We start from the raw sequence: 21634 nt of genomic DNA on the forward strand, positions 1-21634 counted from the left end.
TCATCAGGAGTCAGCACAAGTTAGAATATAATCTGTGGAAAGTCAGCACAAAAACAAACCTGTATATAAAAAATAGGTTTTAGTGGATATTACTCACCTTTAACATTACAAAAGTTTCTCACGGTGCTATCTGGCAATGGCTTCTCATTTCTGAGTTTATTCAACATGGTACAATAATGAAGCTGAAATCAATAAAGATTTGGGGTATGGCTGAAAAGAACAGAAAAGCCAAACCTCTTACCAGTTCACAAAGAATAAACTACAAATGTTGCTGTGACAGTAAAGCAAAGACTGCCAACAGGTAGATTCTCATCACAGTACTACAAAAACAGGTGACACTTCATGTTGAAATGAGGAGATACTGAATGGTATGACTCCATGGCTGCTGAATATGGAAGCAAAAACCTGATATGCAGGAAAGGAACCCTCAATTAAATGCCAAACTGCAGCAAAACTGCATGTAAAATGCTGAGGTGATTCAGACCCCCCCCCACGTCTGGCTATTAATGGAAAAGCAGATGAAGACAGTCAAAGACACCTCCACAATGTAACACTGTCAGGTTTATTTACATTATTCACATACATTGGATCCAGCACTTGCTTACAGTTTCACGTTAAATAACTAAATTATTAATGACCAAATAATCCACACACTCTTGAGTGGTCAGGTATGGCGACTTGCTTGCTGCATTTGTGTAAAACTCTACAATTGTTTAAAACTGTCAGTCTCCTAAGCTGTGTGCTAACAACGTGATGCCACATTTGTGCAGTTGACCATCTCCGTCGTGCTGCAACAGTTCTAGTGGTGAAGTCCTTTTCTTTCCTTTTATACGTTTGCTTAAATTTTCTGCATTACTCATCACCCATTTTAGAAGTACTTAATGTCTACAATTGGTTTAAAAAAGTCCACAATTGGCACTTAAACCACAGCCATGCTTTGCAAATTCTGCAGTCAACTGGAAAGCTTAAAAGATATTGCCATAATGGTTTGTCAGGTACTTCTCCTCGTTAAAGGACTTCTGAAAGAAAAAAAAAAAGAAATAAAAGTTGTACATCTAAGGCAACACCAAATACAAAATGAAGGCTACATGAAACAATAAATCAAGTTCTCTCAAACTGCAGTATATAACTTACAGGTGTTTCTGACAAAATGTATGCAGCATATATAAACAGAGAAAGTAAGACTTTGTGGAATATTTATTTGAACTTTGTGAACCGGGTAGGTGGACAGGTCCAAATACCCTTTTTAGGAACGACTCAGCCATCTGGCTGTGACTGCTGCACAGATAATAATAGCAACACAAACAGCAGCAAGCACAAACTTGTTTTGCAATCATGATCCAAAGGCAAATAGATAATGATAGAGATTCATAGGTTAGTATGAAGCTAAATGCCCTTGTGGGCCATTTTAGGCCTAACCAATTACCCCAATGTGAGATCCAAATGTAAATACATAATGATAGAGATTCACAGATTAGTATTAAGCTAAATGCCCTTGTGGGGCACTTTAGGCCTAGCCAATTACCCTGTGTAAGAACCAAAACCTGCACCTTGTGTCTGTAAGGTAAACACCTTAACCATTATGCCAACCTTCCACTAGCCTTAAAAGAATGTACATTTCTATGCAATTTCAATATTACATGGTGTGAGTCAGCTGTAGCGGGGATAAAAGTCTCCTTCAGAGTTCAGGAGAAAAAAGTACTCTGTTAATTTTTCTTTTTGTACAGAAAATAAAGCAGTATTTGAATTCATGTAAGCAACTATGACTAACTGTGGCTTTTTAAATGATTACTGGCACTCATCCTTTCACTGGCAGTCATGTTCGCAGCATGGGTGACTTACAAGGACTGAGTGGCAAATCTTCTACAGTGCCAATCTCACCCCTGGCAGCCTTTCCCTTTGCTCTATGGTAGCTAAAGCTTTCAGCTATGATCATCTTAAGCAACATCTATCTTACTGAAGATAAACAGTTATCGTATGGCAAATGCTGTTGCATTTACCTCCACTAACCTACATTACAATTTGCTCTTAAAAAAGAAAAAAATAAAGTAAGGAAATGTCAGTGTGGGGCTGTTCAATCATGTTTCAGCAGAATGCAATAGCTGTGATTTTTGATTGACATCATCTTCACAGCAACAATGTTATCCGTAAAGTAGAATGCTCCCTCTATTTCATTGTTAAAACAACTGCAGTTGTGTTTCACTTTTAGGTGTGCTAACAATTTCTTTTTAAATGTAATATATTTGGTAGGCAGTGAGTTCCGTGGTGCCAGGTTTATCTTTGAGATGAATCGTTCAATTAGGGACTTTTTAAAATGAGGAAGGGTCAGTAAGACTGTGCCTATTAGCGGAGGATGAGTATGTGTTGTCTCTGATGGGCAGTTTAGAGGCAAAAAGAAGGAGTACTTACTGAAAAGAAAAACGTTAATGAAGAAAGTTACAGCGTTACTTTAGCAAGGACTGGTAACCAGTTAGCTCTTTAGAATTTTACAGTGGTGCTACGGTAAACTCTCAGTTAACCAGAACTCAAACAACCAGAAAATAATACTGAAGAAATACAGTACAATTTTTATGTGTTGCACCCCCCCCCCCCCCAGCAGAAACATACCTTAAGTTTTTAGAGTTGTAAAAAGGAAGACAGGAATAAATTCTCTCTCTCCCAACCTAAGAACAAGTCAAACCACACAAATAGTATAGGGTACAGTATTAGTTAGGCCTGTTTTTAATAGTAACTCTCAAGCAACCAGAAATTACAGTTATCCGGCATCTACCAATCCCCATGGGTGCCGGTTAACTGAGAGTTTACTGTATATGGTGTCAGACTCATGAATCAAGATATCTTATTAGTAGCTGTACATATCTCGGAAACCAGTTTAAACAAGGACACACATCTTTCATTTAATTAACAGGTAAATCCTGAGACTTCTGTGAGTGTGTGCACGCGCACGCGTGTGTGTGTGTGTGTGTGTGTGTGTGTGTGTGTGTGTGTGTGTGTGTGTGTGTGTGTGTGTGTGTGTGTGTGTGCAGGGTTTTGTTTCTAAAACCTGGGTTCCAAGAAGTGCTGCCTGCAAGACCACAGCTCATCAGAATCCATCAAATATGCATACACTAGTGGGAGTTTATTCCCAAAAGCTAGTCTGAAATACTGCCTTTGGGAAAAAATGACTTCAATGCACAGTAAGGTTTCAGAAGAGTAATGGCAAAGCTTCTCACTAATGCTCGCACAAGTAACTCAAACCTTCTCTGAACATTGCTGCTACACTCAAGTCTTTTTATACTAATTTATATTATTACAAATATGGAATCACCACTAGGTGCAAATCCTTAAGCTGCAAGTACAAAACAAAATAAAATTAAGATGCACCATAAAACAGCCAACCAAAAGAAAAGAATATATTCAAAGTGTGAAAAAGTAAAGTTACCAAAGTCCTACTTACATGTAACATTAGATGTTCGAATTTCAAACTGCCTCGGTGACATGTGGACTCTGTGCCTACACAAACACAACAGTGACAGCTTTCCAGAGCTCAGAATCCCCTCCTCTGATGCTCTGTGACAGGGGATTGGCTAAGCCCCTCCCTTTAGAAGAAGCTTAACCCCTGCCAAAGAAAGTCAGTTATTCAGGCTTTTAGTGTTAAGAAGTACGAAGTCAGAAGGACCAGAAACAAAAAATGTCTGAAACCAACTAATCTGCAGCCATACAACACTCAACACAAATAAACAAAGCCAACCAACAACACAACAAGGCTGGATAACACTGAACTATATACAAAATAAGGGGGAGGGGGTGAGTAATAGCACTGAGACAGTGTGAAATTTGAACATCTACTGTTACAGTAAGCAGGACTTATGATGCAACTGTATTATGTTCATCACTCACACTGTCTCAGTGGCATAAGGGTATATTATCAAAGCTTAGTCTACCTGGGAGGAGAAAGGATAAAGATCCATAAGCCCCCTGGAGAATGGTCCTAACAAAGCCTGCTCTGGAACTTAAGAAACCAGTTAGTAATGCTTTGTAAAGGTATGAACAGTGCTTTGTAAAGGTATGAACAAATGACCAAGTTGCCACTTCTAGAAGAGTCCACTCCTTTCCAATATGCCACTCAAGAGGATAAGGTTACAGTGGAATGTGCCTTAACCTTGCTTGGAATAGACTTACCATAGTAGGATTAACAAAAGACAACAGTAGTGGACAACCAATTACTTAAAGACAGGTTGACTTTTCTTTGTCCCAGAATATGGAATAAACAATTGTTCAGCTTTCCAGATGGGCTTAGTTCTGTCATGTGCACATCCAAGGTATGCACAATCTTCTCTCTCTTGTTTTTAGGTTCCAGAAAGAAAACCAGGAGATTGATGGTATGATTCAGGGTAAATTCAGAAACAACTCTCGTCATGAAAGAAGGATTAGTGTGTAGAACAACTCTGCCCTTGTGGAAAATCAGATAGGGTTGGCCCATCATGAGATCCGCTGCAGCTCAGAGAATCGCCTTTGCAAATGTCAGAGCAATAAAGTAAATCAGTTTTCCAAATGATGAATCTCAAATCAGCCTGAAAGGTAGATTCAAAAAAAAAAAAAAAAGAGATAAGGTCAATTTATCAAGAACAAATCTGAGATGCCAAGAAGAATGCATTTGCTTTTGAGGGGGTCTCAAGTGCAACAATCCTTTCATAAACTGACCACATTAACAGATGAAAGAGGTGAGTCCATGGGCAGATAAACTGAGATGGCTACAAGATGCACCTTCACAGATGCATAAGATAAACCATTGCTGAATAGCTCACAGAAATATTTCAAAACCAGTGGGGTAGACACCATACCGTGCCCTCTGGTATAAGTTAGGCATCACCAAGAAAACATTTTCCACTGGTAAACATATTTTCTAGTTGCAGGTTTTGGTTTTCTTGTCTCCTTCAATACCTGCTGGACATTCTCATGAAACAAGAAAAGTATCAAGACAGAATCATCCAGAATTTAAGGAATGGGTAGTGCAAATTATTCAGAATCCATTAGAGAAGATAGAAATGTCTTCTGCAAATATAGCTAGGGAGTGGGATAACATTAAAAAAGGAGTTTTAAAATAGGGTAGAAATAAAAGAAAGGGATATGTGGTTAAGAAGTAACAAGAATTATTTAGAGGGACTGACAAATGGTAAAGTATTGCATAATGGGGGAATCTCACAAAACAACAGGAGGAGCAAAGTACAGTTGTGTACACTTACCAACAGGAGGAGCAAAGTACAGTTGTGTACACTTACCATAAATGTAGATGTTCGAGTGTATTCACTGTTGCAGTCATTACATTTGGGTAATCTGCTGGCAGGTTGCCCTCAGTCGGCCTGATTAACAAAGTCTTGGGTCCTGCGTCGGTTGCTGTCTCCTCTTCCATGATGTCAGGTCGTCAGGGGTATAAAACATGCAGCCGACGCCATTACATCAGTTTTTCTTGCCCCAGATGTCAGGTGCCCCCCAAATGGGGAGCAAAATATTATATATTGTTAGAAAAATGTGTATTTGAATATATGAGAAATGCTCGTTTAAAAGCAAAGTAGTATATAATGCATTTTATTCTATTAATCATATAACAGTAAGGATTAATTCATGTGTAAATGTAAGTAGTTTTGAAACTGCAGTGTGGCTTGAAGCAAAGCTGACCTTCGACCCTGGCAGATGCTAGCTTAGCAACTTTTAATGTTTATGCTTTTCACAAGTGATTATCTGCTGGGTCAGGAAATTAAATGTGTGAAATAATGAAATCTTCTGCTCTTTCCTGTTGGAATGATTTGGCCTTGTATATGTGTTATTGAGATAAGCACGCAGCTGGTAGGAAAGTGTAACAGAGAACAAAGAAGATTATTAAAAGACTGAATCTGCTATTGTATTCGAACTGATATGAAACCTTGAAGAAGTAACTTTACAGAAAGACATTATGTCTGACCAGCTGGATAGCAAGGCCGTATTGTATCAAGAGGAAACGTTTTTTTAAATATACAGCATCAACAGCTTTATGAATAGAAGACTGTAAGCTAAAGTGATGTAGATGCCCTGTGACATATCACGTCAGTAAGGTGGGCATAGCTTGAATGTTAAACCTATATAAAATTGTGTGCTTCCAGTTTCATGTCAGACAAAATTCTGTACTTGTACGTTTTTTGCCTCCTGGTGTACACTAGTAAACTTTTGAATCTGAACCTCCTGTGTATTGAATTCTTGATTTTATTTAACAGTTTGGTCCTTCTTAAGCCGGAAATTCCCTCAGACAGCTGCAGATCAGAGCCTACCAGTGGTCGAATACTGCGCAGAAGTTACCGAAACGGTTCTTCTTGGGTGAAAAGACCTCCGACTGAATTGTCGTTTAAAGAGGCTGGCCACTTTTCTGATCTGTGGCCGAAGAGCGGACATTGAACAGTTCAATACCGGAGGCTCAGGTAGGAAGACTTTGCCTTTTTTCTGTTTTAGATCAGGGACTAGGTTACAGTATATTGTTGTCAAGATTTGTTTTGCAGATCAGGGACAAAAGGAAGTACTGTATATTTGGTCATAGATCAGGGTAAAAGAATAAGGTAGGCAGTTATTCTAGATAAACAGTGAACAGGAACTGAGAACTTGATATCACGTGATAAAAAAGGGTTACGTAACATTTTCTTTGACATGGGTAATCAGTGCACTAAAACATCGCGAGATCCGCCCCTAACTGAAGACGCAAAATACATGCAATCACAACGTTCCGATAACGTTAGGTATTATACGAAATGGGTTAGTAAATATGAATTTGATGGTAAACTAGATAAAACTTCACTAGTTAAACTCCTTAAACAGCTTAAATCTGATGCGGGAAGTCAGGCAAAAAAGCAACGCCAATTAGGCATTCCTCAGGCACACAGGTGAATTGAGGAAGCAAATCGTAGAGAACAGAAGCTTAAAAATTCAAAAACATTATTTTTAGACAAAGAGGATAATAACTTGGTAATAGCAACAGCTCCTCCTCCTCCTCCCTTGCCCCCTCCCTTACCCTTTTCAGGATATGAAGCGAGTGGACAGGCTGGTCCGCCTCCGTGTTATCCTGAAGTTTCAGCAAGACCACAACCATTTGTTAGAGATCCTATTGAGACTAGGTCCCGAACACGTAAAACACATAGGGACACAGAATCATATCAAATTGAGAGAAACCTACAGGATGAGAGAGGAAGAAATATGCCCACTTATAGAAGTTCCAAATCCTCAGGCAGGACAGGAAGGGCAAAACCCAACACTCTTAGTATACAGGCCATGGACACCGGAGGATATCCAGAAGGCTACTGAGGGAATCCCCCATCTGAAAGTTAATTTTACGAAATTTTTAGAAGATTTACAAGGCATGAGGTTGAGTTACCACTTGAATGGGGAAGAAGTAGAAAAAGTAGTAAGACAAATTATAGGTCCAGATTGGCACATGATTTGTGGCGCCTGGAATCCTGGCAATGCAGAGCTTAGACCACTCCCACATAGTGACGCAGAGTTAGAAAACAGAGTGAAAGATCTGACAGACCGAATCTCTGAGAAATGGAAACCTAGAGCAGACTGGACTTGCATTAATCAATGCATACAACAGGAAAATGAGACAATAGATGGGTACTATGCTAGATTATTAGAATGTTTTAATAATCATAGCGGTATGTCAGTTCCTGAGAACCAAACAAATGATTCCCCATGAACAACAATTGAAAAATGCATTTTTGAAAGGTTGCATTGCACCTATTAGTAGCTTCATTACGAAGCATATGACAGACCATTGAACAGGGAGGCTACAAGCTTTATTCGAATACGCTAGACATGCTGAAAGACATTTTAATAGTAAAAAGAAAAAGAAGGCGCAAGTCTTCACTGCTGAAGACGGAGCTGAAGTATTTGTATTACAGTCAGGTAAAAAGGGCAAAAAGAATGCCCAGGGAAACAAACAGTCTGACAAACGATCAGAAGATTTTGAAGAGAGGAAAAAGAGAGGCGAGTGCTTCAAGTGCGGGAAAAAGGGACATCTAGCAAGGGATTGTAAGCAAAACAAAAAGGTAATTACAGAAGATAAGGGAGATGAGGACTGACTATATGATAGTGAAGATACATCATGTGAAAGTCAGAAATCATCAGGAAAAGTTAATAAACAGAAAACAAATATAAATGTGATAGAAGGAGTAGAGGAAGTGCAAGTAGATATGGAGGATGAAGGAAGTGAAATTTTGGACTTAGCATTATTGAGCTTAGAGCTCTACTTAGCAGATACGAAACTGGAAGTTACACTTCTAGTGTAGGGAAGGGAAGTCAAATTCCTGTGTGACTCAGGAGCGTCATGGACTTTGATACACCCCTCCAAGTTACCAGAACATTCTGAATCACCTGATTATATACTGGTGAAAGCAGCAAACGGACAGCTATATAGGGAACCACTTTCCCATGATATAGCAATAACTGACCCTGTTTCAGGTATGACTCAGAGAAGTAAAATTGTTGTTTCTGCAAAGTGTCCAGTAAACCTATTGGGCAGAGACCTTATGCAGATATTTGGCATAGCAGTTGTTCCAACTGTACAAGGTATGGAGGCACAGAGACAAATGGATACCTTCATAGTGCGATCGGAGGGTGAAACTTTTTACTGGTACAGCCAGGACCTAGTCACGACTGGTCCAGGGGTAGTAACCAAGGAACTGATGAACGTAGCCATCAGTAAAGCCCCCTCCCTTTACATTGATCGACAGCATTTGTTACACTGTACTCTCTACTATTGTACTACACCAGGACCTGATAGAGAGTATGAGCAAGAATTGTTTAGAAATCGTGCAACTAGATTAGTTTTGCGTACTTTGTACTGGGATACTGAGGGGAACAGTGTAGTTAGCTGTTCATTACCACAAGAATTCCTTGCATTATATAGATCAAATCGATTACCACATGTCAGCTTGACAAAGAACAAAAGTGTCAAATGGGCAGACTTAGGAAAAAAAGTAACAAGATGGGAGAAACAGACTGATTTAGAACTATCAGAACAAGGGATACAAAAACAAAAACTGAATTGGTTGACACAGACACATCCAGCTGTACACTTGCAATCTAGCGAGGACAGCTGAATAGCGTTCTTATTAGAAGAAGAAGAAAAGGCCTTATGTGAAATTCCAACAACTCTTTGGTCAACAGGCAAGTCAGATGTAGGACTTATTCGAACAGCAGGACCAGTTACAATTACCCCAAAGTCAGCTTTTAGACCACAGAAAAGACAATACCCTTTGAGAAAGGATGCAGAAATAGGAATTAAGCCTATAATAGCAGCATTACTCAAAGAAGGAGTACTGGTAGAATCTCCTGATTCACCATGTAATACACCCTATTTCCTGTTAAACAAGCAAACGAGGAATGGCGGATGGTACAAGATTTACAAGCTGTAAATAATGCAGTAATACCTAGAGCACCTACGGTGCCAGACCCACATACTTTGTTAAACGATTTAGAACCGCAACAGAAGTATTTCTCTGTGGTAGATATTAGCAATGCTTTCTTTTCAATACCTATACATCCTGATAGTCAATATTGGTTTGCATTTACATTTCAGGGTAAAAGGTATACGTATACTCGACTACCACAGGGATATTGTGAGAGCCCGACAATATTTGCACAAGAAATGGCTAGCAACCTGGCAGGGTTTACCCCACCGGGAGGTAGTCAAATTCTACTTTATGTAGATGACATCTTGCTAGCAGCCCCCACCCAGCAACAGTGCAGAGAGGATACTGTAGCATTACTGAAATTTTTAGCAACACAAGGACACAAAGTAAACAAAAGTAAGTTACAACTTTGGAGAAAACAAGTTAGATACCTAGGATATGTAATATCAAATGAAGGTAGAATATTAGACGAGGAAAGAAAAACAGCAATCTTGCAAGCAACCAAACCAACAACCAAGAAGGAAATGATGTCTTTCTTGGGTACAACTAATTTTTGTCGGAGCTGGATACCAAATTATGCTTTGGAATCTGCTCCACTGACTGACTTGATATATAAGATGCCAATGGCAGTATAAGATATCTTACAATGGACACCTGAAGCAGAAACAGCTTTCTGCAGGTTGAAGCAGTTGATAGCTTCTTCATTAGTTTTAGGACTTCCAAATTATCATAAACGATTCTTTCAGACCGTAGATTGCAAGCAAGGATATATGACGTCAGTATTGACGCAACAACATGGAGATAAGCAACGCCCCATAGCCTATTATTCAACACAGATCCAGTGGCGCGATCTTTGCCTCACTGTGTACAAGCAGTAGTTGCAGCTGCGATGGCAGTACAGGCTTCGGCCGCAGTGGTATTATTCCACCCTCTCACATTGAGAGTGTCTCATGCAGTTGCAATAATTTTACTGCAAGAAAAAGTGGCATACCTTTCCCCTGCTAGACATCTTTCGTGTATGACTATACTGCTGAGCCAACCTCATATGACAATTGAACGATGTACGACATTAAATCCATCAACATTACTTCCAACTCCTGCTGAGGGCACACCACACAGCTGCCTGCAGGAAATTGAACAGTTAGCTTTACCTAGACAAGATCTCACAGATATGCCCTTGGACAATGCCGAGGTGACTTATTACGTGGACGGCTCATGCAGAAGGGGTCCTACAGGGAAGAATCTGGTGGGGTATGCAGTAGTTACAGACACTGAAATTTTAGAAGCTCAATCCTTACTGCACAACTTATCTGCACAAGCAGCAGAATTGATAGCTTTGACGAGGGCATGTACTTTAGCAAAAAACAAGTGTGTGAACATATATACTGATAGTCAGTATGCTTTTTCTACAGTACATGTATTTGCACAACAATGGAAAAATAGAGGAATGATAACATCTAGTGGAAAACCTATTAATCATGCGCAATTTATTTTGGAGTTATTAGAATCTATTCAGTTACCTACCAAAGTAGCTATTTGTAAATGTGTAGCTCATACGAAACAGCAGGATAAGATTTCAAAAGGCAATGCACGAGCTGATGCAGCTGCAAAGCAAGCAGCCTCAGACTCAAACTTTACTTTTAAATGAGGAATTACAACCCTCTGAGATTTTAGATTTAGACATGTTAAAAACAATGCAGACGCTTACTACAAAAGCAGAAAAACAAAAATGAGTAAAACGAGGTGCAATTCTTGAGAATGGACTGTACATTTCCAAAGAAAGAAAACCAATATTGCCGTCTAATTTATTTAGATATGCAGCTTTGTTGAGCCATGGGCAGTGCCATGTCTCAACAGGGGGGATGGTACAGTTAGTAAATCGAATATTCCATATGGATACACAAACTACACAAAAAAAATTTGTGCAGCTTGTCATACTTGTAACAAGCACCATGCACAAGGGGCATTTAAAACCAAGCAAGGAAGTTTTCCTATACCACTGTATCCGTTCCATACTATTTGTATGGATTTCATAGAATTGAATAAATGTGAAGGGAAAAAGTTTTGTTTAGTTATTGTAGACATGTTTTCCAAATGGGTAGAAGCTTTTCCAACCAAAAACCCAGATGCAGCAAAAGTGGCGAAAGCCCTGATAAAAGAAGTAATCCCTAGATTTGGCATTCCGGAAAGGATTTATAGTGACAACGGCACACATTTCGTAAACCAGACAATCCACCAACTTGGGAGATTTTTTGGTATCTCCTTAAAGAACCATTGTGCTTACCACCCACAGTCAGCAGGACTGGTGGAAAGGTACAATGGTACCCTCAAAAGTAAGCTTAGGAAGCTAGTTGAGGAGACCCAAAAGAATTGGATACACTGTCTGCCTTTAGCACTGCTGAGTATGAGAACAGTTCCAAATGTAAAGGGTTTGACTCCCTTTGAAATGTTTTTTGGGAGAGCATATTATGTGCCTCAGTGGAAAGCTCTCATGCCTGCAGAGCAAGAGGTTGACAGTTCATTAGCTAGTTATATGAGGAAATTGTTAACAAATAAATCTGTTTTGCAGTTTAACTCTTTTTCAGATAAGGAACAGACCAGACCGGTGGAAGCAGTCTTGGCCCCGGGGACGTACGCTTGGCTGAAAGTGATGGAAAGGAAGAATTGGGCGAGTCCAAAGTGGGAGGGACCGTACCAGGTTCTGTTGGCAACGCCTACTGCAGTTAGAGTGGCCGAGAGGACGTCCTGGGTTCATTTGACACATTGTAAACCGGTAAAGAACTTTCAACTTGATAAAAACTTTGTGACTGATACACAACCAGACCGAGATGGCCAAAAACAAAGTGAATAGAAATCTAGATCAGCCCCAGAGATGTTGCATAATCATTTTGTTGAGTGTACATTTATTGACTGTAATTGTGACAATTTTCCTCTTGCTGTGGTTTATCCTACATACATCCACGCAAGTGAAAGTGGGAAGGCGTGATGAAACGTCTATAGACTGGCATCCAAATTTTAACACATACCTAGCCATGAAACGTGTATATGCAGAGACTATGAACATTTCAAATTGCTGGGTTTGTACAGCTATACCAACAGCATATGGAGGACTGATAATGTCCGCTGTCCCTTTGGGGATAAATGAGACTTGGGAGAATTTACTTTTCGATACAGGAACTGTGAGATCACAGGACAAAATAGCTTTATTTTTACCTGTCACACAAAAAGGAATTGTATGTTTTATAAAATGATACCCTCCAGGTGGGCTGGAGCAATTGTAATATAACCATATCTTACCGATGTTATATTAAGAATGGTAATGGCAATACTTTTGCAATACTAATTATGACTCAGATTTGAACTCATTGAAAACAACTATGAATGACATTCGCAAAAATCCAGTTTTGTTTAAACAATTGTCAGTTATAGATCAGAAAATGTTTCATGCAGGGCTGATGCGTATTAGTACTAAAGTAGAAAACTGTTATTTTATTTGTGGGAAAAAGGCATATAAATGGTTACCTGAGAATTGGTCCGGCAGTTGTTTTTTGGGTTATTTGGTTCCGGCAATAAGACATACTGCAGAATTACCTTTGGGTAAGATACGAAACGTGAGAGAAGCAGCTCGAAAGCCTGAAGGTCCATTTGAAAAACCTGCAAATCCAGTCGGAAAGATCGAAGCTGGCTGGAAAGATCATAATGCCGTGAAAGACAAAAGCAAATTGACTCATATGGACTTGAGTGACAGTGTTATATCCTGGGCATGAATATTCCCGGCCTACGGAGCAGTCAAATCGATTTGGGAGCTGAGGAAGTTGTCGAAACTTCTCGAAGTAATGAGTAATGCAACTTTTCTGCCCTAGAACTGGTGACTGATGAACTGAATGCAATGAGAACTGTTGTGCTACAAAATCGAATGGCTCTTGACGTCACCCTAGCGGCGAGAGGTGGTACGTGCGCGCTTATCAAAGAAGAATGCTGTGCGTACATACCAGATAATAGGCATGAAATTAATAATCACCTAGAGGTAATTCAGCAAGTATCAGCCATGACTGAACCAGGCCCAAACCCACTGATGGACTTTTTCCAGAATCTATTTGGGGGGTGGGGTTCCATCCTAATGAATATTCTGATTGCCATTTGTGTGGGTATACTCCTAATAGGAGCATGTGTTTGCTGTGGAATTCCCTGCATGAAAAGATTAATCAAAGATTTTATTGATGTATCTGTTACTGAAACTTTGTACCAAGATATTGAAATTGAAAAATTGATCTCAGATGACATTTTTTCTGAAGTATAGATTGAATGACTCACCTAGCTGAAAATCCTAAGTGGAAAAGGTTAGGAGGGGAAATGACACTATGCATACTTCAAAATAGAATAAAAAGTATTAATAGGGGGGAAAATGTTAGAAAAATGTGTATTTGAATATATGAGAAATGCTAGTTTAAAAGCAAAGTAGTATATAATGCATTTTATTCTATTAATCATATAACAGTAAGGATTAATTCATGTGTAAATGTAAGTAGTTTTGAATCTGCAGTGTGGCTTGAAGCAAAGCTGACCTTCGACCCTGGCAGATGCTAGCTTAGCAAGTTTTAATGTTTATGCTTTTCACAAGTGATTATCTGCTGGGTCAGGAAATTAAATGTGTGAAATAATGAAATCTTCTGCTCTTTCCTGTTGGAATGATTTGGCCTTGTATATGTGTTATTGAGATAAGCACGCAGCTGGTAGGAAAGTGTAACAGAGAACAAAGAAGATTATTAAAAGAGTGAATCTGCTATTGTATTCGAACTGATATGAAACCTTGAAGAAGTAACTTTACAGAAAGACATTATGTCTGACCAGCTGGATAGCAAGGGCGTATTGTATCTAGAGGAAACATTTTTTTAAATATACAGCATCAACAGCTTTATGAATAGAAGACTGTAAGCTAAAGTGATGTAGATGCCCTGTGACATATCACGTCAGTAAGGTGGGCATAGCTTGAATGTTAAACCTATATAAAATTGTTTGCTTCCTGTTTCATGTCAGACAAAATTCTGTACTTGTACGTTTTTTGCCTCCTGGTGTACACTAGTAAACTTTTGAATCTGAACCTCCTGTGTACTGAATTCTTGATTTTATTTAACATATATATATATATATATATATATATATATATATATATATATATATATATATATATATATATATATATATATAAGGGGCTGGAGGGAGGGTAACCAGGACTGCAACAGTGAATACACTCAAACATCTACATTTATGGTTAAGTGTATACAACTGTACTATGTTCTTCGTATTTCACTGTTGCAGTCATTACATTTGGGTAGATTCCCAAAGCTATGGTTGGGAGGATGGATTTATACAGCATTAGGAGCAGATATAAGGCCCTGCAGGACAGCAGTGCAAAACCTGTTCTGGATTTAGAGAAGAGAGGTAAATGTCAATGTTTGAACGTATGAACTGAGCTCCAGGTAGCAGCTTCTAGAATGTCTCTGGTAGGAACCCCTCTGAGAAAGGCTGTAGAAGTAGATGCAGCCCTGGTGGAATGCGATCTGATCCCCTTGGGGACAGGTTTACCATGGTGCATATAGCAAAAATGAATACAATGGCTTATCCATTTGGAAATAGTCTGCTTTGAAATAGCCTTTCCCTTTGCCCCTGCAGCAAATGATACCAGTAATTGTTCAGACTTTCTTAGAGATTTTGTCCTGTTTAAGTAGAATCTTAGTTGTCTGTGTACATCCAATGAATGCAGAATCCGCTCACCCTTGTTCTGTGTCTTTGGGAAGAAAGTTGGCAGATGAATGGTCTGATTAAGGGCCACACTAGATACCACTTTAGCATAAAGGATGGATTGGTCCTGAGAGCCACCCTGTCAGGGTAAAAAATCATGAAAGGCTCCACTGCCATGAGAGCCTGTAGCTCTGAAATCCTTCTAGCTGAAGTGACTGCTAAAAGAAAATTTGTTTTCCAAGACAGAAATTTTAGGTCTACAGTAGCAGCTGGCTCAAAAGGAGGTAGAGTGAGCTTTTCCAAAACAACATGTGAAAGAAAACAAAAGCTGGATAAATGCCTGGTATATGTTTTAACTGATTTTATGAGTCTGAAGAAGCGATCAGCTGACTTAGATCATGAAAGCGCTTTCTCTTGTTTAATAAAGTGGTGTGAAACTGCAAGTGAACCGTTTCCTACCTTGACTACTACATCTCAGTTACAACTTTTGGTTTTATAAAGGGCACTACTGTGAAACTGCAAGTGATTTATTTCCTGACGTGGATTATTCCATTTTTATCTTCAGCTGTGGTCTAACCATTGGTCTTTACATTTTTTTTCTTTTCCAAAACAAAACTGAGGTCCCATGCAGGAGTTGGTGCTCTCCTGGGAGGTCGTAAATTTCTGGCCCCTCTGAGGTACTGCTTTAGTAGAGGATGAGAAAAGAGGGGAGGCTCTGTGTTGTAATGAGCTGAAATGGCAGAGGCATGGATTTTTATGGAAGAAAAAGATAGGCCCTTGTGAAGCATCTCAGTTAAGTATTGCAGAATCAGAGGAATATTGGGCAATGTTGTGCTTATTCCTTGTGCTTGGTTCCAGGCACAGAATCTTTTCCATTTGTCAGCATAAGATTTTCTAGTACTAGTCCTTCTAGCCTCCGAAATGACATCCATCACAGGTTTGCAGAGAGATGCAATTGGTGAAGTTAATTGATTAGCCATGCTGCAAGATTCAAAGTTTGGAGCTAAGTGTGCAGAATTTGATTGTTCTGCTGAGACAGTAAGTGAGGTGTCTGAGGCAGGTACCACGGAGGAAGGCACGACATATTGTTCAGGAGCGGGTACCAGTGTTGGCGAGGCCAGTCTGGAGCAATCAGAATCATTTTTGGTTTTTCCTGTCTGACTTTTAGTAAGACCTTGGAGAGCAGAGGCAGACGGTGAAAGGGATAGACTGATAGGTTTTTCCAGCTGAAGGATGGAGCATCCACTTTCCAAGCTTTTTTGTTCTGAATTCTTGTGCAGAATTTGTCCAACTGATAGTTTTGGGGTGAGGCAAAAAGATCTATGTCTGGACTCCCCCATTTGCATGTCAACATGCTGAAGATTTGTGGATCGTTTCCATTCATGGTGGGTCCATAAGATTTCTGCTTAGTTCATCTACCAGAGTATTTTGCTTTCTTGGCAGGAAGTGAGCTTGTAAATGCATTTGGTAAGTCAAGGCCATGTTCTACAGTGCCATGGCTAGTCTGCAAAGGGGGTAGGAATGTGTACCCTCCCCTGCTTGTTTATGTACCACATGACTGTGGTGTTGTCTGTCTTTATCAGTAGTTGTCCTGGATGAAGGTAGTCCTTGAAGGCTGTCAGAGCATTCTGTACAGCTAGCATCTCTTTCTGGTTGATATGTAGGTGCATTTGATTTGGGCTCCATTGGCCCTGAATGCATCTCCCTGCCAGATGTGCACCCCCCCAAGCATAGTCTGATGAATATGTAGTCAGGGTTTGGGCGGCAGGGAGTTGAATGAATGACAGTCCCTTGTTTTGGTGGCAGGCCTCTGCCCACCATAGGAACTCTAGCTGCAGGCAAGGAATGATAGGAATCGTTGATTCCAGGCTGTGGCAATGTTGACTCCATAAGCTTTTTAGGTACCACTGAAGTTTCCTCATATGCAGTCTTGCATATGGAATTATTAGAATGCAGAAGGCCATGAACCCCAAGGCCTGCAGAATCTGTTTTGCAGATAGCTGGGTTTTTGTGGCCACCTGTTTGAAGTAAGTCATCAATTCTGGCGTAAGGTAAGTCATCTGGGCAGTTGTATTCAAGCTTGCACCCAGGAATGTAATTATTTGAGAGGGTACCAGTTGTGATTTATTTTCGTTTATGGTGCACCCTAGACAAGTTAGAAGCCTTTTTACAAATGCCAGATGTTTTAGAAGAGTGTCCTTGCTTTCTGCCTGAATTAGACAATCGCCCAGGTATGGATAAATTTGAATATTTCTTTGCCTGCAAAATGCAATTACTGGTGCCAGGCACTTTGTGAAGACCCTGGGCGCAGTAGATAAGCCAAAGGGCAGTGCAGAGAACTGGTAATGCAAATAGCCTGCTTTGAAGCGGAGGTATCTTCTGCAAGATTCCCTGATTGGGATATGCAGGTATGCCTCTTTTAAGTCTAGAGTTACCAACCAGGCATCCTTGCCTAGCATAGGTAGTAACTGTTGAAGAGTCAGCACCTTGAATTTTGGAATGTCCAGAAATGTGTTTAGAATGGATAAGTCCAGAACTGGACACCATGATTTGTCTTTTCTGGGTATCAGGAAAAGTCTTGAATAGAAACCTTGTCCCTTTACCTTTTCTGGGACTGGTTGAATAGCCCCCATATCCATGAGAGACATAACTTGTTTCTGGGCCTCTGCCCACTGATTTGGAGGCAGGTCTGGCCATCCATTTGGAATTGGCACCGTGTAGAAAGAAAATCTGTATCCCTGGGATACTATATTTAAAACATTTGTCCTGGGTAATCAAATGCCAGTTTTGTGCATGAAGTGCTAGTTTTCCCCCCAAAGGGGCGGCCAAAAATAAGTGCTTGGAGATTGCAGTGGAAAGTCATTGAGACTGCTTACCATAGGAAGGTGCCTTGTTACTTCCAGATTTGTTCTACAAGTTCTTTGTGACTGAAACCTGGAGCCTTTGGAATGTCTGGGTTTTACAGAAAGAGGAACCAGTCCGTAGAATGTTTAGCAAAAAAGACTTTTAATCACGTTCAGCTGATAAGATAATTTTGATAAAGCTTGGTATTGAGCCAAGCGAAAGTGCTTGATTTGATATTGTTTTAATCGTGGATGTGATTCAAGGTCATTTTTGCTAACAAAAGATTTGATATTGTTTTAAACGTGGACGTGATTAAAAGTCTTTTTTGCTAAACATCCTACGGACTTGGTTCCTCTTTCTGTGGATCTACTGCTTCAAGTACTTTTATTCCGATTTTGTTTGTTGATGTCTGGGTTTTAACTGAGCGGCTCTAATGGGTACTGGAAAAGACCAGTTCCTTAGTAGGCCAATGTCTACTGAACCTGGGTGGCTGCACTTGTAGGAAATCTTTTACAGTTTGCATAGATTTAGTTTTATCTTCCATCTTTTTCAAAACTTCTTCTGCCTTATTACCAAATAGACTGTCCTGTTGTAAAGGAGCATCCTACAATTTTGCTTTAACATGGTCAGGCAGATTTTGCTCTTTGAGCCAAGCATGCCTTCTTATCACAGATCCAGTTACAGCAGTCCTGCAAGAGACCTCCAAGGAATCAAAACCACATTGCAAAGTATGTTTTCCAACTTGCTCAGCTGAATGCAATAAATCCTGCAACAATTTATTTTCCACACAGTCAGAAATCAACATCATTTTCTGTTTAAGTAAACCCATGACATGCTATTGAAATTTAACCACATGAAATTGACAGTTTAAAGCCCTGATTACCAAGGCTGCAGACGTGTAAACCTTCTTACCCCATCTATCCAGTGCCCTGGAGTCTCTATCAGAAGGTGTAGGATTTTTAGCAGTAGAGGCCTTAACGCCCTTGGGACCCTGAGAAATGGTTTCAGGGTCAGCAGTAGGGTTTTTAAAAAGGAATTTGTGGAGTCAGTCACCCTGTAATATCTGTCTGGCTTACTAGGAGCCGGAGGCAGGGAATCAGGAGTCGTACTGGATTCTGAGAAAACATCAACAATGTCTAGAACAGGAGGTATAGCCAAAGGCCTATGCTGAGGAAAAAGAAGGAAATTCCTAAGTCTCTTTTTAGATTCTGAGAAATCCTGACTCTCCCAGTGAAAGTGTTCCCTTAAGGTATGCAAAGTTTCTCCAAAAGAGAAATCCTCAGGAGGAGAAGCAGAAGGGATGGAATCTTCTGCAACAGAGTACTCATAAGTCATAAGTGGGAATAGATAAATTCCTGATCAGAAGAAGAATCAGAAGAAATAGAAATAGTCAGTGCCTTGCCTAGGCCACTTAGCATAGGGGGATGGGTACCCCTGATCAAGGTAATTAAATCCTCAGCCATTTTGATTATTTGTTTTTTTATGCATTGGGGCCTGTACACGTGGCCCAAGCGTCATTTTTTTAGACATAGAAGTAGTTTTTGGCCTTAGTTTTGGAGATGGCGTCGGTTTAGTGTACAAATCTTTAGGCCTGAAAACACACTCAGAAGCAGGTGCCTGCTTAGCAGCTCCAGACCCATCTAAGGTAGAGACATCCGCGGGTTCAATACTTAAAAGTATCTCGCGGCATACTGGACTCCGCATGGGTCTCAGTAGAGGCCTGCGAATCAAAAGTAGAGGGTATCAGGGGCTGCAAAAGTGTCTCACAGAGTACTGGCGAACCAGCGACTGGCTCAGGAGAAGCTTCGTCGTTGGTTTTGGACCTCAACAGTCTGTCTCTGTCTTTTTCTTTGCAATTTTTAGGTATTCCGGTAGTCGGATTGCTAACCGATGACATTTCTGGATAGTTAAATCTGGAGCCAAAATATTTAAAAGCAAAAATATACTGACGTTTAATAGTGTGTTGATTAAATTTAGCACAAAACCGACAGCAAGGCATGCTGTGGTCAGGGCCTAGACAAGGAATACAGTACAAATGAAAATCCTTATGAGGTATTTGCTTCCCACAAGTAATACAATTATTAACTTTTACTGACATCGGTAAGGGGCAATAAAAAGTTTCCCCAATGGGGTACTTTGCTTTTATTGAAGACTTTGGTTCTGAAACTCGAAAACGAAAATTTCAGGAGTCGGCCGACCAGCACTTGTGAACTGCTTCTGCTTCGAGCACCGTGCGGCAAGAAAGACTGATGTAATGGCATCAGCTGCATGTTTTATACCTCTGACGACCTGACGTCATGGAAGAAGGGACAGCAACCGACACAGGACCCAAGACTTTGTTAATCAGGCTGACTGAGGGCAACCTGCCAGCAGATTACCCAAATGTAATGACTGCAACAGTGAAACACGAAGAACATCTACAGAATGCTAAACAAAAAAAATAAGAGATTACCTCAATAATATGCATGAGTTTAGAAAGACTGCTGTAAAGCAACTGTTTTTTTTTTTTTTTTTTAAATAACAACTCCACAACACAAACTTTTAGCACAATGACTCAGGCAACAGAAAGTAGAAAGGGCTGTTGCCAAGCATAGGAAGCCTATAACAAGGAAGCTAACAAGACCCTGTAGAGGTATTAGAAATATTTCAGAAATTCTATGAAAGTCTGTATAAAGCAGAGAAATATGGAAATCAAGAAAAGGTACAAATGGAAATGTTTATGGAAGAATTAAATATGCCAAAGTTAGTAAATTAGCCTCAACTACCCATAATAGTTAGGATAGAAGACGACGAGATAAAAATGGTGATGTATAACCAATCTACAGTAAAGTCCCCAGGAATAGATGGTATCCCTATGGAAGTTTGGAAGCTAGGAGGGAAAAAACTGATAAAGATCTGAAAGGTTTTGTTCAACAGTATTTTAAATAGGAGGAGAAGTCCCAACACCCTGGAAGAAAGCAGTGGTAGCTGTAATACCTAACGAGGGTAAAGATCCATCAGATTCAGCTTCATACAGGCCCATTTCAATACTAAACCATGATTACAAAGTATTTATGTCTATAACAGCTAAAAGAATGGCAAAGCTGATGCCAAAATTGATAGATGTGAATTAGTGTGGTTTTGTGGAGTGGAGGCAAAGATCTGCAACATTAACGGAACACTGATGATCCAGAGGGAAGAAGATTGTAAGAAAATACCACTGTTGTTGGTTGGTCTTGATACAGAGAAAGCATTTGACAGAGTAATCTGGGACTTTATGAGCAGGGCGATGGAAGCATTTGCATGAGGCTGGCATAATGGTTAAGGTGTTTGCCTTGCAAGCAAAAGGTGCAGAGTTTGATTCTCACTTAGAATAATTGGCTAGGCTTAAAATGGCCTACAGGTACAGTTAGCCTAGTACTAACCTATGAAATTATAAGGTTGATTAGGAGAATATACGTGCGATCTGAAGCAAAAATTAAAGTGGGTGGGGACCTCTGATAATTCTGCCTGAGCAGAGGAACCAGGCAGGAATGTTCTCTTTCCCCTTTGTTATTTGCATTATATTTAAAACCATTGGCAAAGAAAATAAGGGACTCAGAAATTCAAGGATATAATTTGTATGGTAATCGATAAAAGGGGTCTATATTACAAGA

The 21634-nt window shown here is 39.9% G+C and overlaps 1 protein-coding gene across 2 annotated transcripts in view; it reads right to left on the reverse strand.

Annotated features, from left to right (window-relative positions):
- Positions 1 to 541: 541 nt before the first annotated feature.
- Positions 542 to 21634, reverse strand: part of LOC122792264 (MAP7 domain-containing protein 1-like) — a 1483077-nt gene continuing 1461984 nt past the window's right edge. For both annotated transcript variants that reach the window (XM_044060015.1, XM_044060014.1), the window contains one exon: positions 542 to 1019. In XM_044060015.1, the coding sequence (XP_043915950.1) occupies positions 1009 to 1019 (11 nt within the window). In that variant the 3' untranslated portion in view covers positions 542 to 1008. The remainder of the gene's footprint in view (positions 1020 to 21634) is intronic.

The sequence above is a fragment of the Protopterus annectens genome, chromosome 1.part2, assembly GCF_019279795.1.
Source record: "Protopterus annectens isolate FY-2018-M chromosome 1.part2, PAN1.0, whole genome shotgun sequence".
Taxonomy (NCBI): domain Eukaryota; kingdom Metazoa; phylum Chordata; order Ceratodontiformes; family Protopteridae; genus Protopterus; species Protopterus annectens.